This window comes from Corythoichthys intestinalis, chromosome 8 (assembly GCF_030265065.1).
Source record: "Corythoichthys intestinalis isolate RoL2023-P3 chromosome 8, ASM3026506v1, whole genome shotgun sequence".
Classification (NCBI taxonomy): domain Eukaryota; kingdom Metazoa; phylum Chordata; class Actinopteri; order Syngnathiformes; family Syngnathidae; genus Corythoichthys; species Corythoichthys intestinalis.
Genome location: NC_080402.1, coordinates 10902791 through 10925791, shown reverse-complemented (window position 1 = coordinate 10925791; position 23001 = coordinate 10902791). Strand labels below are relative to the sequence as shown.

General features: G+C 39.0%; 1 protein-coding gene across 1 annotated transcript in view; it reads left to right on the top strand.

The window, feature by feature from the left end:
- Positions 1–23001, top strand: part of tbck (TBC1 domain containing kinase) — a 68817-nt gene that overhangs the window by 32888 nt on the left and 12928 nt on the right. Inside the window, exons 21-23 of the mRNA XM_057844138.1 lie at positions 1276–1312; positions 3911–4072; positions 21474–21646. Coding sequence (XP_057700121.1) covers positions 1276–1312; positions 3911–4072; positions 21474–21646 — 372 coding nt within the window. The remainder of the gene's footprint in view (positions 1–1275; positions 1313–3910; positions 4073–21473; positions 21647–23001) is intronic.

Genomic DNA, 23001 nt, shown 5'->3' with positions numbered 1-23001 from the left:
ATTGTCAAACAAGTATCGGGATACGGATCGGATCGTGACCAAAGCAGATTGTCCCAGCCCTACGATTTAGTGTTAAAGAGAAGTGCCAAAGAATGTAGTTTGAACTTCAGGTTTTTGAGTGGACCATATTAAATGATATTTTCACAATTTCTGCGGGCCAATAAAACCTGAGCAGTTGGCCTGCTGTCCGTAGTTTAGACACACCTTTGTTGAATTAAAAAAAAAAAAAAAAAAAAAAAACCTTGAGTGTTATAACCAGAGTGTATTTACATTTTTATCCATTTTAATTTGATTTTTTTTTTTTTTTTAATTCACACGTTCTTTAATTTATAATTGTATATATTCTAAAAAGGTAATATAACATGATCTTTTAAAATACAATTAGGGTTAGTAATGAAAAAATATATATACATAATTGAAACCTTGCATCCCGTGACATGACCCAAAATGGGATGTCCACATATGTGGACGCTAGATCTTTTTAAATTGTATTTATTAGTCAATTTTCTGACGAGCTTTTTCCCTGAATAGCAAAGGATCAGTGTATTTGTGTATGGATAGGTGTTTCCAGGTTTTCCGGATAAATGCACCTGTTGCACAAAAATAAATAAACCCGAGTTTAATGCGATGTACTGCTGTGGCGTGCAAGATGTCCTCTCCAATAAATCCTGAGGCCAAAAACGGATAGCGTATAATGTGTCTCCAGGTGTTTAATTCAGGTCGTTTTCCATTTGGCCACATCTCCAAACCCCCAACCCTCCTGGGAGCGCCATTTACGCCGTCACTAATCCAATCTGGCCCGATTCGCCGTCCTCCCGCTTGAAATTGAGGCTGCGGCCGGCGGCGCCGCTTATCGCTTGTGTGCAAGCCGTGGGACGACGGTGCACTCTTCGCCACCCCCGCCCTCAATTAGCTTTCAACTGAGTGGCCAAGATAAGCGCCGGGCCTTGCGATAACCCCCCAGTACACCTGGCAGGTGTGTGTACAGGCGCTTCATTAAGGGCCCGCTGTGCTTCACAGTGTATTCATGAGGTCTAATTTAGCATTTATAAGAGTCCTAGGGGGCAGAATTGAGAGATTACAAATTGGTATAATGAGATGAATTGGGATTCGTAATCAAAGTCAGCAGTTTTTACTCCTCCTTTGCTGTCGGTTCCTTCAGGGCTTGCCGTGTTAAGTCACTGACTAAAGCTCATTTCATTATGCTCATTTCAGCACATTGAAGAGAACAAATGCCGCTTTATCTCACTCTTGTTATGTCTCCCACTCCCACAGCTTTATGCAATTCCTTGGTTCCTGACCATGTTCACACGTGAGTAGCTATCATGTCTCACACGCCTAGAGATTTTGCATCACAGTGACTCATTAAGTGGGACTTGACTTTCCCTTTGAAGGATTATAATGAGCATGGTAAAATATATACAGTGAGGAGCGGAAGTATTCGCTTGCACTTGGAAAATTGGTACAGGTCTGAAAATTCAACCATGGATGCGTTTCCACTCATAATCTAGAAGTCATCTAAAATAAAAATCCAGAAATCACATTGTATGATTTAAAAAAAAAAAAAAAAATATTTGTAATTTACTGGGGTTCATAAGTATTTGTACCCCTAAGAATCAGCAATAATTATGACACTCGAAGAGTTGTCAGTCTATCTTAAAAAAAGTCCACCTTTACCCTATGAGCAGGGCCGGCCCAGCCTATACGCAGACTATGCAGCTGCTTAGGGCCCCTGACCACTAGGGGGACCTCAATCTGGTAATTGTTTAATTTGTGTTCTATTTTGTTTACTACAGTTTGCTTTATTTGACTTTTGTGAGTTTTGAGACTTGATTACAAGTTTACAAAAATGAAAGTTCCTCCTTAACTTCTTTCTTTCCTCTTTTAGAAAAAGGTTTGGCGCTATCTACTGTAAGTACTGACAATAGTTTTGGGTGAGACGTTTGAAGTATGCAGTGCAACAAAATCTGAGTAATTTACAAAATATGGACGTATGGGTTGGATTGCATGCAGTGGCGCCCCTATAAATTTGTTGGCCACCCCACTGGCCACTCCGCTTGCCAGTAAATCGTAGATTGTTGTAGCATCAGTTATGCATTTCATCCCAAATGCAAATCTGCCAGCACCTGCTTTTCCCCAGTAATTATTTTGTTTTGTTAAATGTACACCTTATGCCTAATATATACATAACATAATAAAACAGAATTGTTGTGAAACTCAAAATGTTGACTGGACAGTTATTGACTATACACATTAAATCATTAGTAACATAAAATATTACACAAAACACCAAACTATATCAGTAGCCATGTCCTTAAGTCTTTCTGATAGTTTTCCCCTGATCTTTTTACTGCAATAATATAATGAAAACCTGAAATTATGGCTGTTAGTTTTGGTGTGCCACCCCAAGATTTTAAGTGGCCCCATCTGGCCACCCCTATGAAAAATTTCTGGAGGCGCCACTGATTGCATGTATGGGTTTCACAGTACACTGTGACGAAATGGTGGGCCAAAAATATGGGCCCCTTTGCATTATTTTGCTTAGGGCCCCCAAATGGCCTCAAAGGGTGCAAATACTTCTGCTCCTCACTGTAAATAATGAAAAGTGTATGTCTTATATGTGTAATTTAAGACCAAAATGTTTATAAAGTCCATAGCAGTTTAAATTGCAAAAATATCACCAAAAATGAGACCGATATATTTTAAAAATCTTTTTTCCGTGCGTATAAAAGCCAGAGCGGGCTTTTGAAAAAAAATTGAATCAATTATTTTTTGGCATTTTTCATTCCCTTTTTGGTACACGTGAAGCATTGTGGTTTTCGTCAGTGATGACGATAACGAAAATGTTTCATCGATGAATATTTTTGTAAGGACGTGACGATGACGAGCTTAAGTCTCGGCAGACTAAAACATAACGAAACAAATGACAGTTTTCGTCTAAAAACTTTTTTTTTTTTTTTGAAAGCCTGAATTTGGCCTTTCAAAAATAATTTCTAATTCTTTTAAATTGACAGTGAGTAAAGACTATTAGCATCAATAGGCACCAGGAATCTTCTTCCACTTGGGAGCAAAGAATGAATGAGCCTGAAAAGGTCAGAAGCTCCCCTGGGGATACATTATTTTTCATATTTTGGTGACCTTTATTCAATCTACTGATTAATTCATAAAATCTTTGTGATGACTCCAGCCACTAAAGCAGATGAGTTAAATGTTTTAAAGCCCCGGAAAATGGAGGTGGCTCTATTTCCTAAATGGGAAATGGCTGCCATATATTTGGAAAGATATTCTGGTAAAGCAAGAACTAGTACACATCAGCACAGCTTGACGGTTAGATTTCAAAAGATAAAGAGTGACTAGAATGCTGTCATTGTAAAATTTTCGGTTTCACCTTTACAATGTGACCCAGCATTAGGAGCACACACTGCTTTGGGGGGGAAGGAGTGTGAAGTGACCTTCTTACCTCCTTTTCACTCACCCAAGGCAGTGTGTCCTGCTCTGACTGCTAATGTCCACCTCCTGAGCATCAGCCAGTTTTCAGGGTCATCTTCTCCTCACATAAATAAATATAAATGTATCCAGACGGACTGCCTCCTAACGCCTTTGTGTACCACAGAGGATCCAAACAGGATGTGCGGGTAGCGCGGTCATGTTCAATATTCTGCTAGCATGAAACCTCCCCACGGGCAACCTTTCCTTAGCAGATTTCTTTTCTGGGTTGCCATTTTTTTCCTCCCCCAAACACAAGTACATGTCAGCCAATGTATAATTCACAAATGCAAATTATGCCTTTTTATATACAAAGTGTTTTCATTGTGACCCAATCCTGTTGTCTCGCCTGCTGCTGCATCTCTGATTTTTTGTTTGTTTGTTTGTTTGTTTTTCGATTCTGTATTTGCGACCGCCTTTGCAGATGTGTTCCCACTGCATAAGATCTTCCACCTGTGGGACACTTTGCTGCTGGGGAACTCGTCGTTCCCACTATGTATCGGCATTGCCATATTGCAGCAGCTCAGGGACCGCCTTCTTGCCAACGGCTTCAACGAGTGCATCCTGCTCTTCTCTGACCTGCCAGGTTACTATTACACCATTGTTTACAGCAAGTACCACATGGACTAAAAAAAATACTTGGTTCTAAAATGTATTATTTGAAAAATGGTAAATGGACAGTACTTATATAGCGCATTTATCTACATGGTTACCATGCCCAAAGCACTTTACATTAGCACACATTTACCCATTCACGCACACATTCACACACCAATTGTGCTGCTGCCATGCAAGACGCTGGGGGCAAATTAGGGTTCAGTGCCTTGCCCAAGGGCACTTCGACAGTGGGCAGTTGTAGCCAGGAATCGAACCGCTGACCCTTCGGTCCAAGGACAACTCCAGCTACCGACTGCGCCACAGCCGCCCTAAAAGCAGAACCTGCCCTGAAAAACAAAACACTACAAAAGGAGTTTACGGAGTAATTTACGTATATCATATACAAAGCAATGGAGGAATAAATAAGTGCATAAAAATAGTGTTAATGAAAAAATTCTAACTATAGATAATTTGATTTCAATAAAATATATATATGGTCTTGCTCCCACACTAAAATACACACGGTCCCAGGCTTCAACTGGGTCAGATGAGACCAAGATTGAGCTTTTTGGCAACAAACACTCTAAGTGGGTCTGGCGTGCCACGAAAGATGCGCATGCTGAAAACCACCTCATACCCACTGTGAAGTATGGGGGTGGGTCAGTGATGCTGTGGGGCTGTTTCGCTTCCAAAGGCCCTGGGAACCTTGTTAGGGTGCATGGCATCATGAATGCTTTGAAATACCAGGACATTTTAAATCAAATTCTGTTGCCCTCTGCCCAAAAGCTGAAGATGGGTAGTCACTGGGTCTTTCAGCAAGAGAATGACCCTAAACATATGGCCAAATCTACACAGAAATGTTTCACCAGACACAAAATCAAGCTCCTCCCATGGCCATCTCAGTCCCCAGACCTTGTTTTGTTGGCAAAAGGGGGTTGTACAAAGTATTAACACCAGGGGTGCTAATAATTGTGACACACATTATTTGATGTCAAATATTTTTTTCTTTTATGTGGGATTTTTTTCCCCACTGAATGAATGCACTTGTATTGAAGGTCGGATTTTTCTCTTTTTTTCCTTTAAGGTCCCATATTATTTGAATTTAAAAAAATATGTATATTAGAAGCTAAAAAACACATCTTTTTCAGGGGTGCCAGTAATTATGGAGGGCACTGTATATATATGTATATATATATATATATATACATATATATATATTAGGGCTGTCAAAATTATCGCGTTAACGCGTGGTAATTAATTTTTTAAATTAATCACGTTAAAATATTTGACGCAATTAACGCACTAGGCCCGCTCAGACAGATTTAAATGTCAGTACAGTGAAAGGCCAACTTGTTAATTGTGTTTTATGGAGTTTTTTCGCCCTCTGCTGGTGCTTGGGTGTGACTTGCATATGTTATGTGGCGTAATGTCGCCCTCTGCTGGCGATTCAGTGCAGCTGATTATTTGGGTTTCGGCGCGCTTTTCTGACGTGATTATATGTCGACGCGAACTCACACTAATAGACAGTGCTATTCAGACCAGCTAACGTCCGCATCCAGTATTCAGTGGCAGTTCTCATAGCCCCATCACACTGTTTGTGTCTAATACATGCATCGCTTGTGAGTTATATTCCTCCTTTGTTTATATTCATGAGCATTAGATAGTTATTGATGATGTGTATTTGAATTTGTTCACATATGTGGTGAAATGCAGTTACATTGTTAGATGCTTGTGAGCTAATTGGCTAGTGCTACTGCTCAAATGGACACGTGTGTGTACATTTTATGTTATTTTGTGATTTATGCAAGTTATTGACACATTGCCTTGTTATTTTCAGTTTTACAAAAATACAAGAAACGTGCTCCTGTCAAAAAGAGATGACTTCAGTAAAGCCCATGCAACTTTGTCACACCGTCTGATTTCTTTTTGGAACTTATGTTCGCTATCTGTCAGTTTGTGTACTCACACACATTGAGGACAGAATAGGGCTACTAGTTTATTTTTTGATTGAAAATTTTACAAATTTTATTAAAACGAATACATTAAGAGGCGTTTTAATATAACATTTCTATAACTTGTACTAATATTCATCTTTTAAGAACTACAAGTCTTTCTATCCATGGATCACTTTAACAGAATGTTAATAATGTTAATGCCATCTTGTTGATTTATTGTTATAATAAACAAATACAGTCCTTATGTACCGTATGTTGAATGTATATATCCATCTTTGTCTTATCTTTCCATTCCAACAATAATTTACAGAAAAATATGGCATATTTTATAGATGGTTTGAATTGCGATTAATTGCGATTAATTACGATTAATTAATTTTTAAGCTGTAATTAACTCGATTAAAAAATTTTAATCGTTTGACAGCCCTAATATATATATATATATAATTTTTATTATGAATCGTTATTTTATAACAGAGGGCTGCCAGCCTCTCCCAGTCAAAATGGATTGGAACATCTCGTGCCGTCAATGGCAGTCAGTGAGTTAAAGGATTGCCCTGTGAAGAGTTAAGTCAAAGTTCAATAAACCACTGCAAGTGCTGGCATTCTGCGTCCTTGAAATCCTCCTCCTTATCTGCTATTTGAAGTTCAGCGTGTATCTGTGTGGAAATTAGATGCAAGCAACCTGCCTCAAGCACCAAAACAGTCCTCTAGGAATGGATAAAAGTTTTTAGGCAACTGGCTATTACTGCACAGTGACTTGGCCCTTTGACAAAACAAATAAGGCAACTAAAACGTACCATATCGAGCAATATTTTACTTCGCTGTCTTATCACCCTACCAAAACTAGTTTCCTTACCATGGACAACAGCAAATGTGATGCATTTTTCAGCTATTCTTGTTATTTGCTGGCAAACACACAAGACTGTTGCCTCAAGGATTTGCACTTCAACTCTTTTTGTGACCATAGCACAAACCAAATACTACAGCAAAAACACAATTCTGGCACAGTGAGCATGTGGCAATAACAATGACCTTCAGAATGTACAAAATGGTCGAGGCATGATTTCCCTTTTAAAACTCTCACTTTGGCAAATGCTTCTTGGCCTTGCTCGCTGGCCTTTCTGTAAACAAAACAATAATACAACCATAGCCAGCTATCTACCATGTGCCCATCGGCCTTCCTAAACTCTGTTTTACTACCTTATGAAGTAAAATACAGCATGTCTGGCCAAAGATGTTGTGGACTCTTTTTGCCAAGCTTTCCGAGGAATGGGGCCCCTGCCACATCGGTTAGCCTGGTTCCGTGTTTTTCAACTTTTTATCAGTCACGGCACACCTTTTTCATTTCAAAAATCCCAAGGCACACCACTAGCAAAAAATGTAAAAATGAATTTTTGCAGCCTATACTGACAATATAAAGTCGTGTATTGAATAGGAATCAAACACAAAAAAAAACACATTTTATAACAATATTTTTACTCACTCAGTGTAGCTTTTTGTATTGGAGTAGGCATCACTCCATCCCCAATGAAAGTTAATCCCGCGATGTTCAGTTCTTCTTTACAGTCTTGTGGAAATCCTAATAAAAAATAGCATTTGATTATTGCCTCACACCAGAGACTCTTTGAAAAGAAGCAGTATTTGCTTCCTTTTGACCATCATTCAATGAATTTTGTCCAGTTCTGATTTAACATCTTTCCTTTTAAAAACTATTTCCATCGCTGTCCCCGTTGTAGTTTGGCTATAGCCGCTAGACGCATTAGCCTACTAAACAAAGTAATTAGCTACTAGAGGTGGGTGGAGTAGCCAAAAAATTTACTCAAGTAAGAGCAGCGTTACTTCAAAATAATGTTACAATATTTTCCGCATTGGCCAATTTTCACCGCATTATAAGGCACAACAGTACTACGGTAGTAGTAGTAGTAGTAGCACTTGTGGTGGTGGTCCACTAGATACAGGGTGGTAAAGGGAATTTGACGCCATGATTAACCAATATTGATACATATGTAAAGCGCATCAGATTATAACGCACACTTTTGAGAAAATTTAAAGCTTTTAGATGCGCCTTATAGTGCGGTACTCAAAAGTAAAAGTAATCCAAAAATGTACTCAAGTACAAGTAAAAATGTATTTTGGTGAAAAGAATACTCAAGTAATGAGTAACTTTGTAAGTGCCTACGATGGTTGAAGTTTTTTTTTCTCAGCACAAAGTTGGCTACAGTGATCCCTCGTTTTTCGAGGTTAATGGGGATCAAAACCCGCCGCAATAAGCGAAAAAATGCGAAGTGACACCCCCACCGCCCCAAAAAATTGTGAGTGTGTGTGTTCAATGTATTTATTCAGAATTAGCATTGGAAAGATGTATATATATATATATATATATATATACTAGGGCTGTCCCAAACGACTAATTTTCTCCCGATTAGTCAGCCGACTATTTTTACGATTAGTCGACTAATCTAATAATTTTTTTAAAAATTATTTTTTGGGGGGTTTTGTTTACTAATTTAGCAATGAAATTTTTGTTGACGCTTATCAATTCACAAAAAACATATTGGAACACTTAAATTATTTATTAAAGTACAAATAAACACGTAAATAACAATAATAAATCACAAATAAACAATGAGTTCAAATGCTGATAGAATTAACTAGTGTAGCATCTCGATTGAAAAGGTGGTCTCTTAAACTGATGGTTTACAACTTTTATTCCATCCTTGATGTAATCACACCGTAAGAGCTGCGGTGCACACAAATAAAACAACACAATTAGAAATTAACAAAAACTTTTCACCTTTTTCCTTTTAAACCTTATTTATATATCAATGAATTGCCTTTACCTTAATTTATTACCTTATCATTGACAATCTCTCCCTTGAGTGCAATTACTGTATATACTGTATATAGTTATGACCTTTTAACCTTATATAATTTTCTATACCATAAAATAAACCATAACATGAAATAAACCTTTCAGTTAGCATTAAGGACAATACTAATAGCACTTATAGGCCCGTTGTCAATTAAACATTATTATTCAGTAAGGCGACAGCACCCTCTAGTGTACAAAAAATGAAAAAAAAAAAAATTTACAAACTGGGTGACGGCATTTGAGGTGTTTATTCACGGCCGACGTGCAGCCAAGCTTGGCATTGAAGAAACAGGACAGAAGAGTGTACCCTCCGTTGTTTCTTTGAAATAAGTCAATGTTTTGGACACTCTGGTGCGCTTTTTTTGGCTTTGTGCCGCTTTCCCCGCTTGCATACAGAGCATCCGACATTCTGAACTTTCCACGCATATATATTTTTTAACCCTTCATTAACCGTCGACGGGATGTTGTGCTCGTCGACGGATTTACGTCATCGATGACGTCGACTATGTCGACTAGTCGGGACAGCTCTAATATATACATATAAAGATGTTTTTTTCACTTTTTTTGAAGTTTTAAAAATGTTACTGTCCCACCCAATTATTTTTAAGCAAGAATAAAGCAGAAAAATGCTTGACTGTATTAAATGCTTTATTGAGCGAGTCCACTCAAATCCGCTCAAGCTGCTCATTTACACACAATGAGTAACCACAGGAACTGTTTAACAATTGAAACTATGATTGACGTATGCGGCGCTTTGAAGTCCGCTTCTCTGGCAAGTTCAAACATTAAAGGTCTGTCATCATCGTTAACTTTAATAAGCAAATCCAGGGCACTCACTTCCTGACCAACAGAGAGCAGGGAGAGGGAGGGAGGGAGCAAGAGTGAGACTACGCGATCAGCTCGGGACAGCTCATCTGTATTTTTTTTTTTAATGAAAATAAATCCTCAAAGTAAATACAAAAGAAATCATGGAATTTCGACGAGAGAAAAAAAAACGACGGAAATGAAGCGTTATTTGTCCAAAGAGCATGAGTGTCCTCTAGTGGAGAAAAACTAAAATGATCACATCTCGTGTTTTCCGTGGTTAATCGGTGCCAAATAAAAACTGGGAGAGAGGTTAAAATCTGCGCTTTTGAATCATGTTGATGGCAACGCTCTATGTTAAATACTTAATTTGTGTACTCCATTAATCTACTCAAGTAAAAGTAAAAAGTATGACTTCGTAAAACTACTCTTCGATGTACATTTTTCTAAAGTAAATGTAACGGAGTAAATGTAACGCGTTACTACGCACTAGGGGTGTGCCATCTTGGGTACCCCACGATTCGATTCGATTACGATTCAGGGTGCTACGATTCGATTTTTGAACGATGATCTCGGTATTGACGATGATCACGATTATCACCATTATCAATGCATCGTACAGTACTGGTTAATAGAGTAGCCAAACAAATTTATGTCCCTTATTTATCTAAAATATTCTTATGAATCAACAAGAAAGATGAAAACATGGCCATACAACAAAAAGCTGCCCTTGAGCTGCTTTTTTATTTATTTATTTTTACAAGAAAGTGCAAAAACATTAACCATTTTAAAGGGAGTACTTATTTCTCACAACAATACAATAAAATTTACGCGGGTGGAAGGAATTCCACATTTTCTGGACACAAACAAAGTGTCTTTAGAAATAATATTTCTTTTAACCAATATACTTTGTTTTCACAGTGTTACGGATGGAAATCACAACTGCTCTGAACACCGGCACACACACACTCATTAGAGCGCGCGCACTTTCTTCTCTCCCTTCCCGAAACAACAGATTTCAGTACTTTTTCACATGTTTGTAGTGTTACCGCTGTACTTAATCATGGTTTTACACGTTCTGCATATGAAATACACGTTAGCGAACTAGCTAATTAGCTTAGCGCTCGGCGCTAACTATTAACCTCTCAAAAACAACAACAATACAGGCTAAACAGTACAAGAGGGTTCGTGTACTCACCTCTTATAGACGCACACAGGTCTTAGCAACACTTTCAGGACATTTTTTCAATTGAAATGCCTTAAAACTACTGCTGGACAGTAGGAAAGACAAGGAGCAACGAACTACCTCTCTTCCCCTCTCGCTCTAAAAAATAACTTGTCTGCCTGTCTCATCCACCAATTTATTTTCCACTCTTAAAAAGGAGTAAATTTCTCTCCCAGTAACTGGGAGCACCCATCATAACGTTGTGCCTGCGTCCGTTAATGGTGTCCGGGCGGCAGACGTGTCATGAATTTCGTTCGGCAACGTGCGGCTGTCATAAAGTTATGAGTGAAAATCATCGTTTTTGAACCATTATGAATCGGAATCGAATTGTCACCTGTCGAATAGCGATGCATGTAATAATCGATTTTTTGGAACTCCTCTAATACGCACCTCTGTTAGCAACCCATTGACACCTACTGATATGGAAGGGTATTGCAATAACACATTTGCAGATTCATTTTCAAAAAACATTTTTGCATCAATTAAGCGAAAGTGGATGATTATCGACAGCACATCAGACACTACGCCACAGCATAGTAGTTGAAAAACATTGGCCTGGATTTTTTTACTTCATTATTGTGTAAACTGTACTTAATGCCAGAAAGACAGAAATTGTCTCCTTGGGTCCAGTTTATGTAGCCTGCAGAAGTACGTTCTCGTGTAAATTTGTTGAAGTGTACTTGTACGTGAGCTCGAAGTACGCCACATGTGTTTTTGGGAAAGCCTAGTGCCGCAACTTTCTCCCTGCTAGCATCGGACACATATCAGCCTGATACTTGAGGTCAATCAATCTCATTTTGTTCGGCCTGTAACCACGAGAGATCCGCCCATGAGTCTCTCGTTTAGGGACTTCATTGATTTTCAATGTAGCAGACAGCTATTTACTGATGATGCAGCAGCATTTGCCTTTGCGGAACATTAATATCTGTCTCAGCTTGTAGATTTGACAGGGTACCACAGCTGCTACTGTCAAGCAATGCTGATATGGTTGTGTTTAACGCACTGATATCCTTTCACTTTGCGAAATGCTCTCTTTGCACACATTGCTTTGCTTTCAACGTAAAAATATTTCCGTACTGCAGACTTGATGCTACTGTATCCTAGCATTAGCTTCCCACAACAGCTACCACAAAATTGTTTACTGTAATTTTTGGACTATAAGCCGGTACTTTTTTCTTTCATTTTGAATCATGCGGTTTATAGCCTAGTGCAGCTTATTTGTTGATTTATTTGCGTTATTAAGTAACACTTTATTTGACAGCGACATCATAAGATTGTCATAAGACAGTCATAATTATGACACAACGCTGTCATGGGCATTACTGAATGCTTATAACAGATGTCATTAACTCATTTGCTCCCAAAACCGTACAAATACGTTCTATTTTTAATTGCTTCAGTGTCCCAAAAACGTATTTGTACGTCTTTTGCATTTTTTTTGACAATCGGCATCTATAGGTTTCCATGTATCTAGGATAGAATGCACAAAGCTCAAAACCCATTTTAAAGCAATAAAACTGGCCACTTGAGGGGAGTAGCGCATTTGGTAAGACCCACAACCCGATTCATTAGTGCAGCGTAGTTGAGTCCATGCTGCTTGCCGAGCAGAGCCCGCGCCGCCGTGCTCGCCGCTCGCGTCCCCCGCACCCTCCAGTGTCCCGCACAGAAATGCGCACGGCCAAACCCCCCCCCCCCCCCCCCCCCCCAAGGAACACAAGTTCCCCAGGCGAACGACGCCGTGTTCACCACAAAAGAAAGACTAAAAAAAATCTATCTTTACAAGACAGACGGCGATGAGGGAAAAGTTTAACCCGCTGTCGCGGCCACCACGGCGTCATCTCTCAGTTAGTTATGTGTAAATAAATTGTTACTTTGCTATCAAAAGCTCTATTTGTCTGGTTGTTTATGTTATTTTGTAAAAGGAAAACATTATTCAGATCTTTGGGATGTAACTAAAGCAAAAAATAGCTGTGTTAAAGACAAAGTTATGTTTGAAATGTATGCGTTTACAAAATTTTCCTCGGTTTTTTCATCAGAAATTGGAAAATTGCTCAAACCAAGTTATTTTCTAATGCTGATTTCTAAAGAATGGAAAAAGATATGAACTTACTTTTTTTCTGCTGAAAGAAGAGGGTCTAATCTTTTTTTGGTGCGTTCCATGTTTATATAGCAATAGACAGTGTTGTCACAGACTACTTAAAAAAGTAATTTAATTACTGATTACATCTCAAAAAAGTAATCTAGTTACTTTACCGATTACTTTATTATCAAAGTAACTAAGTTACTTTAAAAGTAACTTATCAGTTACTTTTTACCAATTTTTCTCCTTTTGCTACCTCAACATAAAAATGACAACAACAAAATGTCATCACATGTAATTGAATTTTTCACATAAGGCTTAATCTTTGAGTTAGCGGGGGTTTAATTAGTCGATGGAGTTGATTTCAACCACCATTGACTCGCGCTAGCTTAGCCACCCCGGAGCCCTGAAACTAACAGATAACTGACAAACTGCACGGAATTTGTTCAAATCAACTCCAACAACTAAATAAACCCCCGTTAACTCCAAGATAAAGCCTAATGTCAAAAATTCTGAACTTCCCCTTTAAAATAAAGATCTAGCTGTTAAAATATTGTCTATAAAAGTTGTAAAGCAATAAAACAAACAACAAAAATTAATGAAATGAACAAGAATCCAACAATGTATTTCATAATGGGTCAAAATCATTTTTCATTTTTCTTTTGCTTTGCTAAGCCCAAACTACACCTGTAGAGGCAGGATGGATATTTAGAATTTCTGTAAACCAAAGTTTCCTAACACAACCAACAACAACTGAACTTGAACAGTTTTATATATATGTATATATACAATATTGGCCAAAAGTTTGGCGACACCTCAACGGTGGATACTTTGAAGAATGTAGAATATAAAAACTGCTTTCAGTTATTTCACTTTTTTTTGCCATTCCACATGTTCGTTCATAGTTTTGATGTATTCAGAGAGGATTTACAATGGTAGTGAAAATATATAAAACGTAAAAATGTTTAGATGTGTCCAAACTTATGACTTTTGTTTCAGTCATCAACATGCTTTGCCCCCAGCCCCACAAAAGTAAAACTCCCCCTATGGTTACAAACACTGACAATAAAATGCGCGTAAAGGCTGGTTACAAACTGTAGAAGTGCTGGCTGTCTTGTTACCTGAAGGTTTCGAGTTTCGTCGCGTTGTGCTGTAATTCCAAGTGCTTCCTTGTTGAATTGGATGTAGAGTTTTTAGCGGCTGACAGTCTTTTTCAGCCAGCGTAAAGTTTGCAACGCACGAAGATATTTTTGTCATCTTTACTGGACAGAAATGTGAAGTAATGGCTGTATTTCCAGTGAGCAAAGGCAGCTATTTGCGGTATATATCCTGCCTTTCACTGTTAGCCTCGCTGCCTCGTCAGAATGCTATGTTGTTGACGGCCGTGGGAGACAGCGCTCATACAGCATCGCAATACACGTGACCCGTCCCCGCCCCCCACGATGAGAAATGCTCTTCGTACATGACTACAGTATTTTTCATTCTACATACAGTGCCTTGCAAAAGTATTCGGCCCCCTTGAATCTTGCAACCTTTCGCCACATTTCAGGCTTCAAACATAAAGATATGAAATTTAATTTTTTTGTCAAGAATCAACAACAAGTGGGACACAATTGTGAAGTGGAACAACATTTATTGGATAATTTTAACTTTTTTAACAAATAAAAAACTGAAAAGTGGGGCGTGCAATATTATTCGGCCCCTTTACTTTCAGTGCAGCAAACTCACTCCAGAAGTTCAGTGAGGATCTCTGAATGATCCAATGTTGTCCTAAATGACCGATGATGATAAATAGAATCCACCTGTGTGTAATCAAGTCTCCGTATAAATGCACCTGCTCTGTGATAGTCTCAGGGTTCTGTTTAAAGTGCAGAGAGCATTATGAAAACCAAGGAACACACCAGGCAGGTCCGAGATACTGTTGTGGAGAAGTTTAAAGCCGGATTTGGATACAAAAAGATTTCCCAAGCTTTAAACATCTCAAGGAGCACTGTGCAAGCCATCATATTGAAATGGAAGGAGCATCAGACCACTGTAAATCTACCAAGACCCGGCCGTCCTTCCAAACTTTCTTCTCAAACAAGGAGAAAACTGATCAGAGATGCAGCCAAGAGGCCCATGATCACTCTGGATGAACTGCAGAGAGCTACAGCTGAGGTGGGAGAGTCTGTCCATAGGACAACAACCAGTCGTACACTGCACAAATCTGGCCTTTATGGAAGAGTGGCAAGAAGAAAGCCATTTCTCAAAGATATCCATAAAAAGTCATGTTTAAAGTTTGCCACAAGCGACCTGGGAGACACACCAAACATGTGGAAGAAGGTGCTCTGGTCAGATGAAACCAAAATTGAGCTTTTTGGCCACAATGCAAAACGATATGTTTGGCGTAAAAGCAACACAGCTCATCACCCTGAACACACCATCCCCACTGTCAAACATGGTGGTGGCAGCATCATGGTTTGGGCCTGCTTTTCTTCAGCAGGGACAGGGAAGATGGTTAAAATTGACGGGAAGATGGATGCAGCCAAATACAGGAACATTCTGGAAGAAAACCTGTTGGTATCTGCACAAGACCTGAGACTGGGACGGAGATTTATCTTCCAACAGGACAATGATCCAAAACATAAAGCCAAATCTACAATGGAATGGTTAAAAAATAAACGTATCCAGGTGTTAGAATGGCCAAGTCAAAGTCCAGACCTGAATCCAATCGAGAATCTGTGGAAAGAGCTGAAGACTGCTGTTCACAAACACTCTCCATCCAACCTCACTGAGCTTGAGCTGTTTTGCAAGGAAGAATGGGCAAGAATGTCAGTCTCTCGATGTGCAAAACTGATAGAAACATACCCCAAGCAATTTGCAGCTGTAATTGGAGCAAAAGGTGGCGCTACAAGGTATTAACGCAAGGGGGCCGAATAATATTGCACACCCCACTTTTCAGTTTTTTATTTGTTAAAAAAGTTTAAATTATCCAATAAATTTTGTTCCACTTCACGATTGTGTCCCACTTGTTGTTGATTCTTGACAAAAAATTGAAATTTTATATCTTTGTTTGAAGCCTGAAATGTGGCGAAAGGTTGCAAGGTTCAAGGGGGCCGAATACTTTTGCAAGGCACTGTACATTATGAGGCAAAAACAAAATTGTAACGCACAGGCACTAGGGAAACTAACTTTAATCAGATTACTGGCTTGGAAAAATGAACACGTCAGATTACTCGTTCCTGAAGTTACCTAGTAACGCGTTACTGACAACACTGGCAATAGAACAGAATTTTCTGTGGGCCTTTCAAAATCAGTCAAAATCCAGTAAAACGGCCGGAGCGAAGGGCCTTGCTACGGTGAAAATGGCTGGGAGTGAATGAGTTAAGCGTCATCCGGCTAATTATGTGAGTAACTCCATTTATGTCCAGATGGTATCTTTTACATCCATTCAAAAGTAAGATAATTTGCCGGATAAAACTAAATGACATCTGTTATAAGCATTCATTAATGTTCATGAAAGCGTCATATCATAGTTATGATTGTCTAATGACAGTCTCATGCCGCCACTGTCAAATAAAAGTGTTACCAAATACCATAACTAGCAATTAATGAAACATCTGGAACAGTACTGTAACTGAATAAATAAATAGCACAGAACATGAATTTTGATTGTTATTGATATCTGTAGGACTGCAATGCATGCTAGGAGGCATGTTGGACAACAACAGGTTCGACTGCAGGTGGCAGCAGAGGTTGACTGTTTCCCCCAAGGAAGCAGTGATGGCCAAATGAAGTTTTGCAGCCAATTGGTTCAAAGCTTCATGGTCGTTCATTTGGTCTTATGACAGTCGTTTGATGCCGCTGTCAAATAAAGCGTTACCGGTTAATATCTTTTGGTGTAAATATCCCATAATATTGTGAGGACGGCTGCAGCTTATAGTCCAGTGCAGCTTATCTATGAAATGTCATTTTCAAGTCAAATTTGGTTGGTGGCGGCTTATATTCAGGTGAGTCTTATAGTCTGAAAATTACGGTACTGTCGCTTCATCTGTCTCCAACATTTTATGTTAGGTTATGTAGTATAAAACATTTGTGTTTCTCTTGGAAATATTCTTGTATCACACTGGATTAACATGTTGCTTTGTAACCCTTAAAAAATAACATTTAAGAAGCAATACATTTTAAAAACCTGATCAATTCTGATCCCCTGAAAATGACATTTTTGGGCCAGAGCCCTGATCACTTAATCGGATCGTGAACATTTTAAATATTAAACAAACAAAAAAACAAATGCTTCCTGTAGGAGTTGAGCACTTGTGTATCGGTTAGTCTTGAGGAACTAGTGTGGTCTGAATTCCTGCACGCCAGCAGGCTAAAATTTAGTCACACCGTTGGCAAGTACAGTGTGTAGGAGTATGTTTGTAAGGCAAAGGTTCGCTAATTATCAGCAGATCATACTGTCATGGAATTTCCTCCGAATTCAACAATGACCAACCCCAACTTCAAGGAAGTTAGGCTGTAAGGTGAAAGTAAACTCCTCTGTGAGTCATCACTTTATCGTTGTGAAGGGGATACGTTGTCTAAGGGGCAGTTTACATGGCGACTCAACGACGCAATGACTGAGTTGCGGACTCGCCTCACGTGCATATAGTGCCGGCGAAGACGGAAGGCGAAAACGAAAAATTCTGAATCCTGCCTCCAAAGTGAAAGAATCCGATTGCGGGGGGTTGAGGGTGGGGGGGCTTCCTCGGCATGCATATCAAAGGCTCCTGCCGCGCGAGACCGCGCTGTTAACGTCAGCACTCATACACGTCACATTGGGTGTGCGCAGCGCTGCGACTAAACATTAAAAACAGCAAATATGGCGGAATGTCAGCTTTAGTTTACTGTTTTAATAATATTTTTTAATTAAATATGTTGAACGTTTCAATTTTTGTGACTTTTTGAACAAAAGAAAAATGACATCGCTTCGAATGGGCGAGCATATTTTTTTCCGGGCTGAGGGAGCTTGGTGGGGTCAAAGTGCATCATTCTCTGTCGCCCAGTAAATCTGCACTGCCCCCTCGGGCTTGGCATGGATACGACATTGTTTATGCCCCTGTCAGGGTCACCCATGGCAAACAGGTCCTAGGTGAGATGCCAGACTAAGCATTTCTCAGAAGACATCTTATGACGAAAAAAATGAATGGATCCAGGTTTCCCTTGACCAGACGTAGGTTACCGGGTGCTCCCCTCTGAAGCCAGGCCTGGAGGTGGGGCTCGAAGGCAAGCGTCTGGTGGTCAGGCCTTTACCCATTGGGCCCGGCCGGGCACAGCCCGATAAGACAACGTGGGTCCCCCTTCCAATGGGCTCGCCACCTGTGGGAGGAGTCTAAGGGTGCATAGGGAGTTGGGCAGCAGCCAAAAGGTCGGGGCCTTGGCGGTCAAACCCGCAGCTACAGAAGCTAACTCTTGGGACATTGAATGTCACCTCTTCCCTGTCAGGGAAGGAGCCAGAGCTGGTGTGTGAGGCAGAGAAGTTTCAACTAGATTTAGTCGGACTCGCCTCCACACACAGTTTGGGTTCTGGTACCAATCCTCTTGACAGGGGTTGTACTCTCTTCCACTCTGGAGTTGCCCATGGTGAGAGGCGCAGAGCATGTGTGGGCATACTTATTGCCCCAAGCTGCTGCCCCTGTGACCCGACCCTGGATTAAGCAGTAGTTGATGTATGGCTGAAGGGATGAATGTTAAAAGTAAATGAAAAACAATGTACAAAACATATACTGTACAAAGACTTGCAAATCCTTCTTAGGCTACAGTATACTCTAGGGCTGCAGCTATCGAATATTTTAGTAATCGAGTAATCGACTGAAAATTCTATCGATTAATCGAGTAATCGGATCAAACATATTTTTAGGTGAAGAGCAATTATGACTATACATGAGAAAATAAGACATTTCATCTAATATTGAACCATTTTCAGTCAATCAATGTCTATATTTTCGATGTACATTGTTGAAAACAGCCAACAATTGCATCTCAGATGTAACTAGAATTTTAAAAAAAAGACTAATTCACTGCTTTCACTCAAAAAAACTTTTAGATCTTATTAAATGTTATATATATATATATATATATATATATATATATATATATATATATATATATATATATATATATATATATTTCTTACTTAAAAATGCCATTACGCTCGATAACACACATCACTTAACAGTTAGAATTTTTTCCCACGTGTTTCAATTGAATTTCTATTTGTGTCAAGCTATTTTTAAGTTCTAGTTAAGTTTTAAGTTAGTCTAAACTGTAAGTCCTGATAGGATTTTGAGTTTTTGCAGTGTTCAAAATAAATGTATGATACAGGCTGTATTGGAGCACATTAGGGACCAGTGCCACTTGGTGTTTTATCCAGCAATGACTACTGAGCTAAAATTGATATTTAGCATTAATAAGTATTTCTTTTACACCCTCATCCCTCCACAACGCTATGTTATGTTAAAGCCTGTATGTAAGACACGTTAGCCACGCATCGACAGTGGTTATAATTGATAGAAACCTAGCCCTCCGCAGGGCTAACGTTACGTGAGCTAGTGACAGTAACGTTAATCTTATTTATTAGCGCTTAGCGCTCTTTATTAGCGCATAGCGCGCTACTGCTTTAAGATGGCGGCTGTTTACTAACGCTGCCCAGACGTGGCCAAGTCTGTCATTTTGCATCTAGTTCAACATACATGTGATCTCTATGAGACGCATCAGACGCTACCTGCTACCAACGTAGCATCATGCGGGCTATTTTTTAGCAACGTCGGCGTCTTTTGTAGCGGCTGTCGGCTGCAGTAAGTTTTTTTGCTTCTTCCTCTACGCACGTGACATCAGCGCGTGGTCCCGCATTAAAAGTAGAACGAGCTAAACGTGATGCTTAGAGCTGTCAAAATAAACGATTAATCGAGGTGAATTAAATTACTCGGATCAGTTTTTAAACTCGAGTTACTCGAGTTGCTCGACTATTCGTTTCAGCTCCAGTATACTCAACTGAATATACTACCAGGACCAGATATTTACAGTACACACCGATGAATGTCATTGTTTTGCACATATTCACTCATTTAAAATTTGACGCCTGCAACACACAAAAAAGCAGGGACAGGAGCAATAAACAACTATTTTAGAATGCTCAAAAATCACCTATTAGGAAATTAGACACAGGGATAGGATAAATTATGAAGATAAAATGAGCATCCGAAAAGGCACTGTTGTTGACAAGCAAGGATTGAACAAAGTTCACCCTTTTGTGATCCAATGCGTGCGAGAGCAAAAAAAAGTCCAACACCTAAAAAAATGTGAAATTGCAAGGAATTTTATCATCTACGTTACATATTGTCATCAAAATATACAGAGAATCAGCGCTAACTAGAGATGTCCCGATCGATCGGCATCGATCGGGTCCGATCACGTCATTTTCAAAGTATCGGAATCGGCAAAAAAATATCGGCCATGCCTTTTTTTAATATATATATATATTTTTTTTTTATTAAATCGTTTTCTAATTGTATTTAACGTTACAGACATAATATGTTACACTTATCTAGAGTCTTTAGTATAGGCTTGAGGTAGAGTTATCAAATCTATCCCAATAACAGCGGTAATTAATTTGTTTAAAAATGTATCACGTTAAAATATTTAACGCAATTAATGCATGAGCTGCACGACCCGCTCACGCATTGTCGCGCTCCAACTGTAATGGCGCCGTTTTGCCTATATAGAGAGCTAAAAGGCAGCGTAAATTGAGTAGAGTGAATATTGGCAGCCTTTGGAACCTTATTTTAATTAGCCATAGTCTTTCAATCCCTCTCTCAACAATTAGAAATATCGTGGGACGCAATCTGGGGAAGAACAGTAGCAATTAATCTTTTTCTTAACACCTTAAGTTATATCCCATCGCAGAGAAGATATATGAATTGGTAGCACTACGCACAGTCGTGGTTTCACTTGTCATGTTTCCACTTCCCATCATGCATTGGGCATGGCCTTCAGTATCATTTACTGAAAGCTCAACAAATACACTAGATGGCAATATTTAGTCTCAATATACAAAGTCACAAGTCTTTCTATCCATGGATCCCTCTCACAGAAAGAATGTTAATAATGTAAATGCCATCTTGAGGATTTATTGTCATAATAAAGAAATACAGTACTTATGTACTGTATGTTGAATGTATATATTCGTCCGAGTTTTATTCATTTTTTTCTTAATGCATTGCCAAAATGTATATGATCGGGAAAAATTATCAGGAATGATTGGAATTGAATCGGGAGCAAAAAAAAAAAGCAATCGGATCGGGAAATATTGGGATCGGCAGATAGGCAAACTAAAACGGGATCGGATCGGGAGCAAAAAAACATGATCGGAACAACCCTAGCGCTAACTGATAGCGTGTTGACTAATTTTGGACATTTTTTTCCACCTAGAAATTGACATCGAACGCTGTGTCCGTGAATCCGTCCACCTCTTCTTCTGGACACCTAAAAGTGCCACTTTCAGACAGCATGCGCAGCCACCGAAGGTCTCTGCTGATAACGGCTTTGGAAAAAACGCAACGTACTACTCGTCCGACCACCAAGATTTCCACAAGACGGACCTAGTGAGTAAAATAAGGTGTATTACAAAATAATGTAGCCCTATGTTGTGATCAGTGTTGGGAATAACGCCGTTACATAACGGCGTTATTTTTGAGTAACGGGGTAATCTAATTACTTTTCTCATCTTGGCAACGCCGTTACCGTTACTGAAGCGGGAAAGGCGTGCGTTACTACGTGTTGCAATGTTGGTTGACTGACGCGAGAAAAGTCTGGAATAAGACGGACTCACGGAGACGAGAGAGCAGAGCAGGAGTGGCGAGGAGGCAAGGGAGTGTGACGCCGTTGCAAACGCGATGCTACTATGCTAGGTGGCTCCAATAATACCACTAGCCGATAGCCTACAAACTACGCCCACATGATGCCTGGGTAGATATCACATATTTACAGAACTAGATCCAAATGACAGACACGGCGGCATTAGCAACATATATAATAAAGAACTAGATGCGTTAGTAAACAGCCGCCATCTTAAAGCAGTAGACTTCTCATGAAGGCTCTGTTGTAGAGAACCTTCGTCACTTTTTATCTAAAATGCTCCTAAATTGGAAAAAAATAACTTTAAATGATGAAACAGTTTTAAAACTTACACATGTCGAAAATAGATGGAAGGGAACTAATGCAATACGGGAGCAATTTTCACAACTTTAACGGTTGATTCACAACATTTAATGACTTCCACACATAGCAAAGGTTATTATTTAGTTATCGCAATATCCGCTATACCCCCTGTGTCTGATTAAGTTTAGGGTAAAGAATTGGGCTAGGGCCAATAGTCCCAAAAAAACCTTTAAACTTCAGATTGTGACCTGTTTTTTTTTTTTTTTTTTTTTTTTTTTAAGAATAAAAAAATAATAATAGAAAATTATCACCAGTTACTTTGTCAAGTAATTAATTCCCCTTACATTCAGGTAACTGAGTTACTAATAGAGGTGGGAATCTTTGGGCACCTAACGATTCGATTACGATTACGATTCAGAGGCTACGATTCGATTATAAATCGAGTATTGATGACCCCCGCTATTAGCTGCTTTTAAATAGTTTAATTTAGTTACAAAAACTGTAAAAATAAAATTAAATTAAAAAAATAAAAAACCCTCGCAAGCTTAAATAAACGACTATTTCAGTATCAAGTTAACAGTTAAAAACGATAAATAATATTCTCAAATCCCCATTCTGTATCAGCAGCTTTTAACTACATTCAATTAATTTAATGTTGTGAATCAACCGTTAAAGTTGCTAAAATTGCTCCCGTTATTCCATAATTTCCCTTTTATGTACTTTCGACATGTGAAAGTTTTAAAACTATTTTAAAGATAGATTCAAGTCAATATTTTACCGATTTAGGAGTATTTTAGAT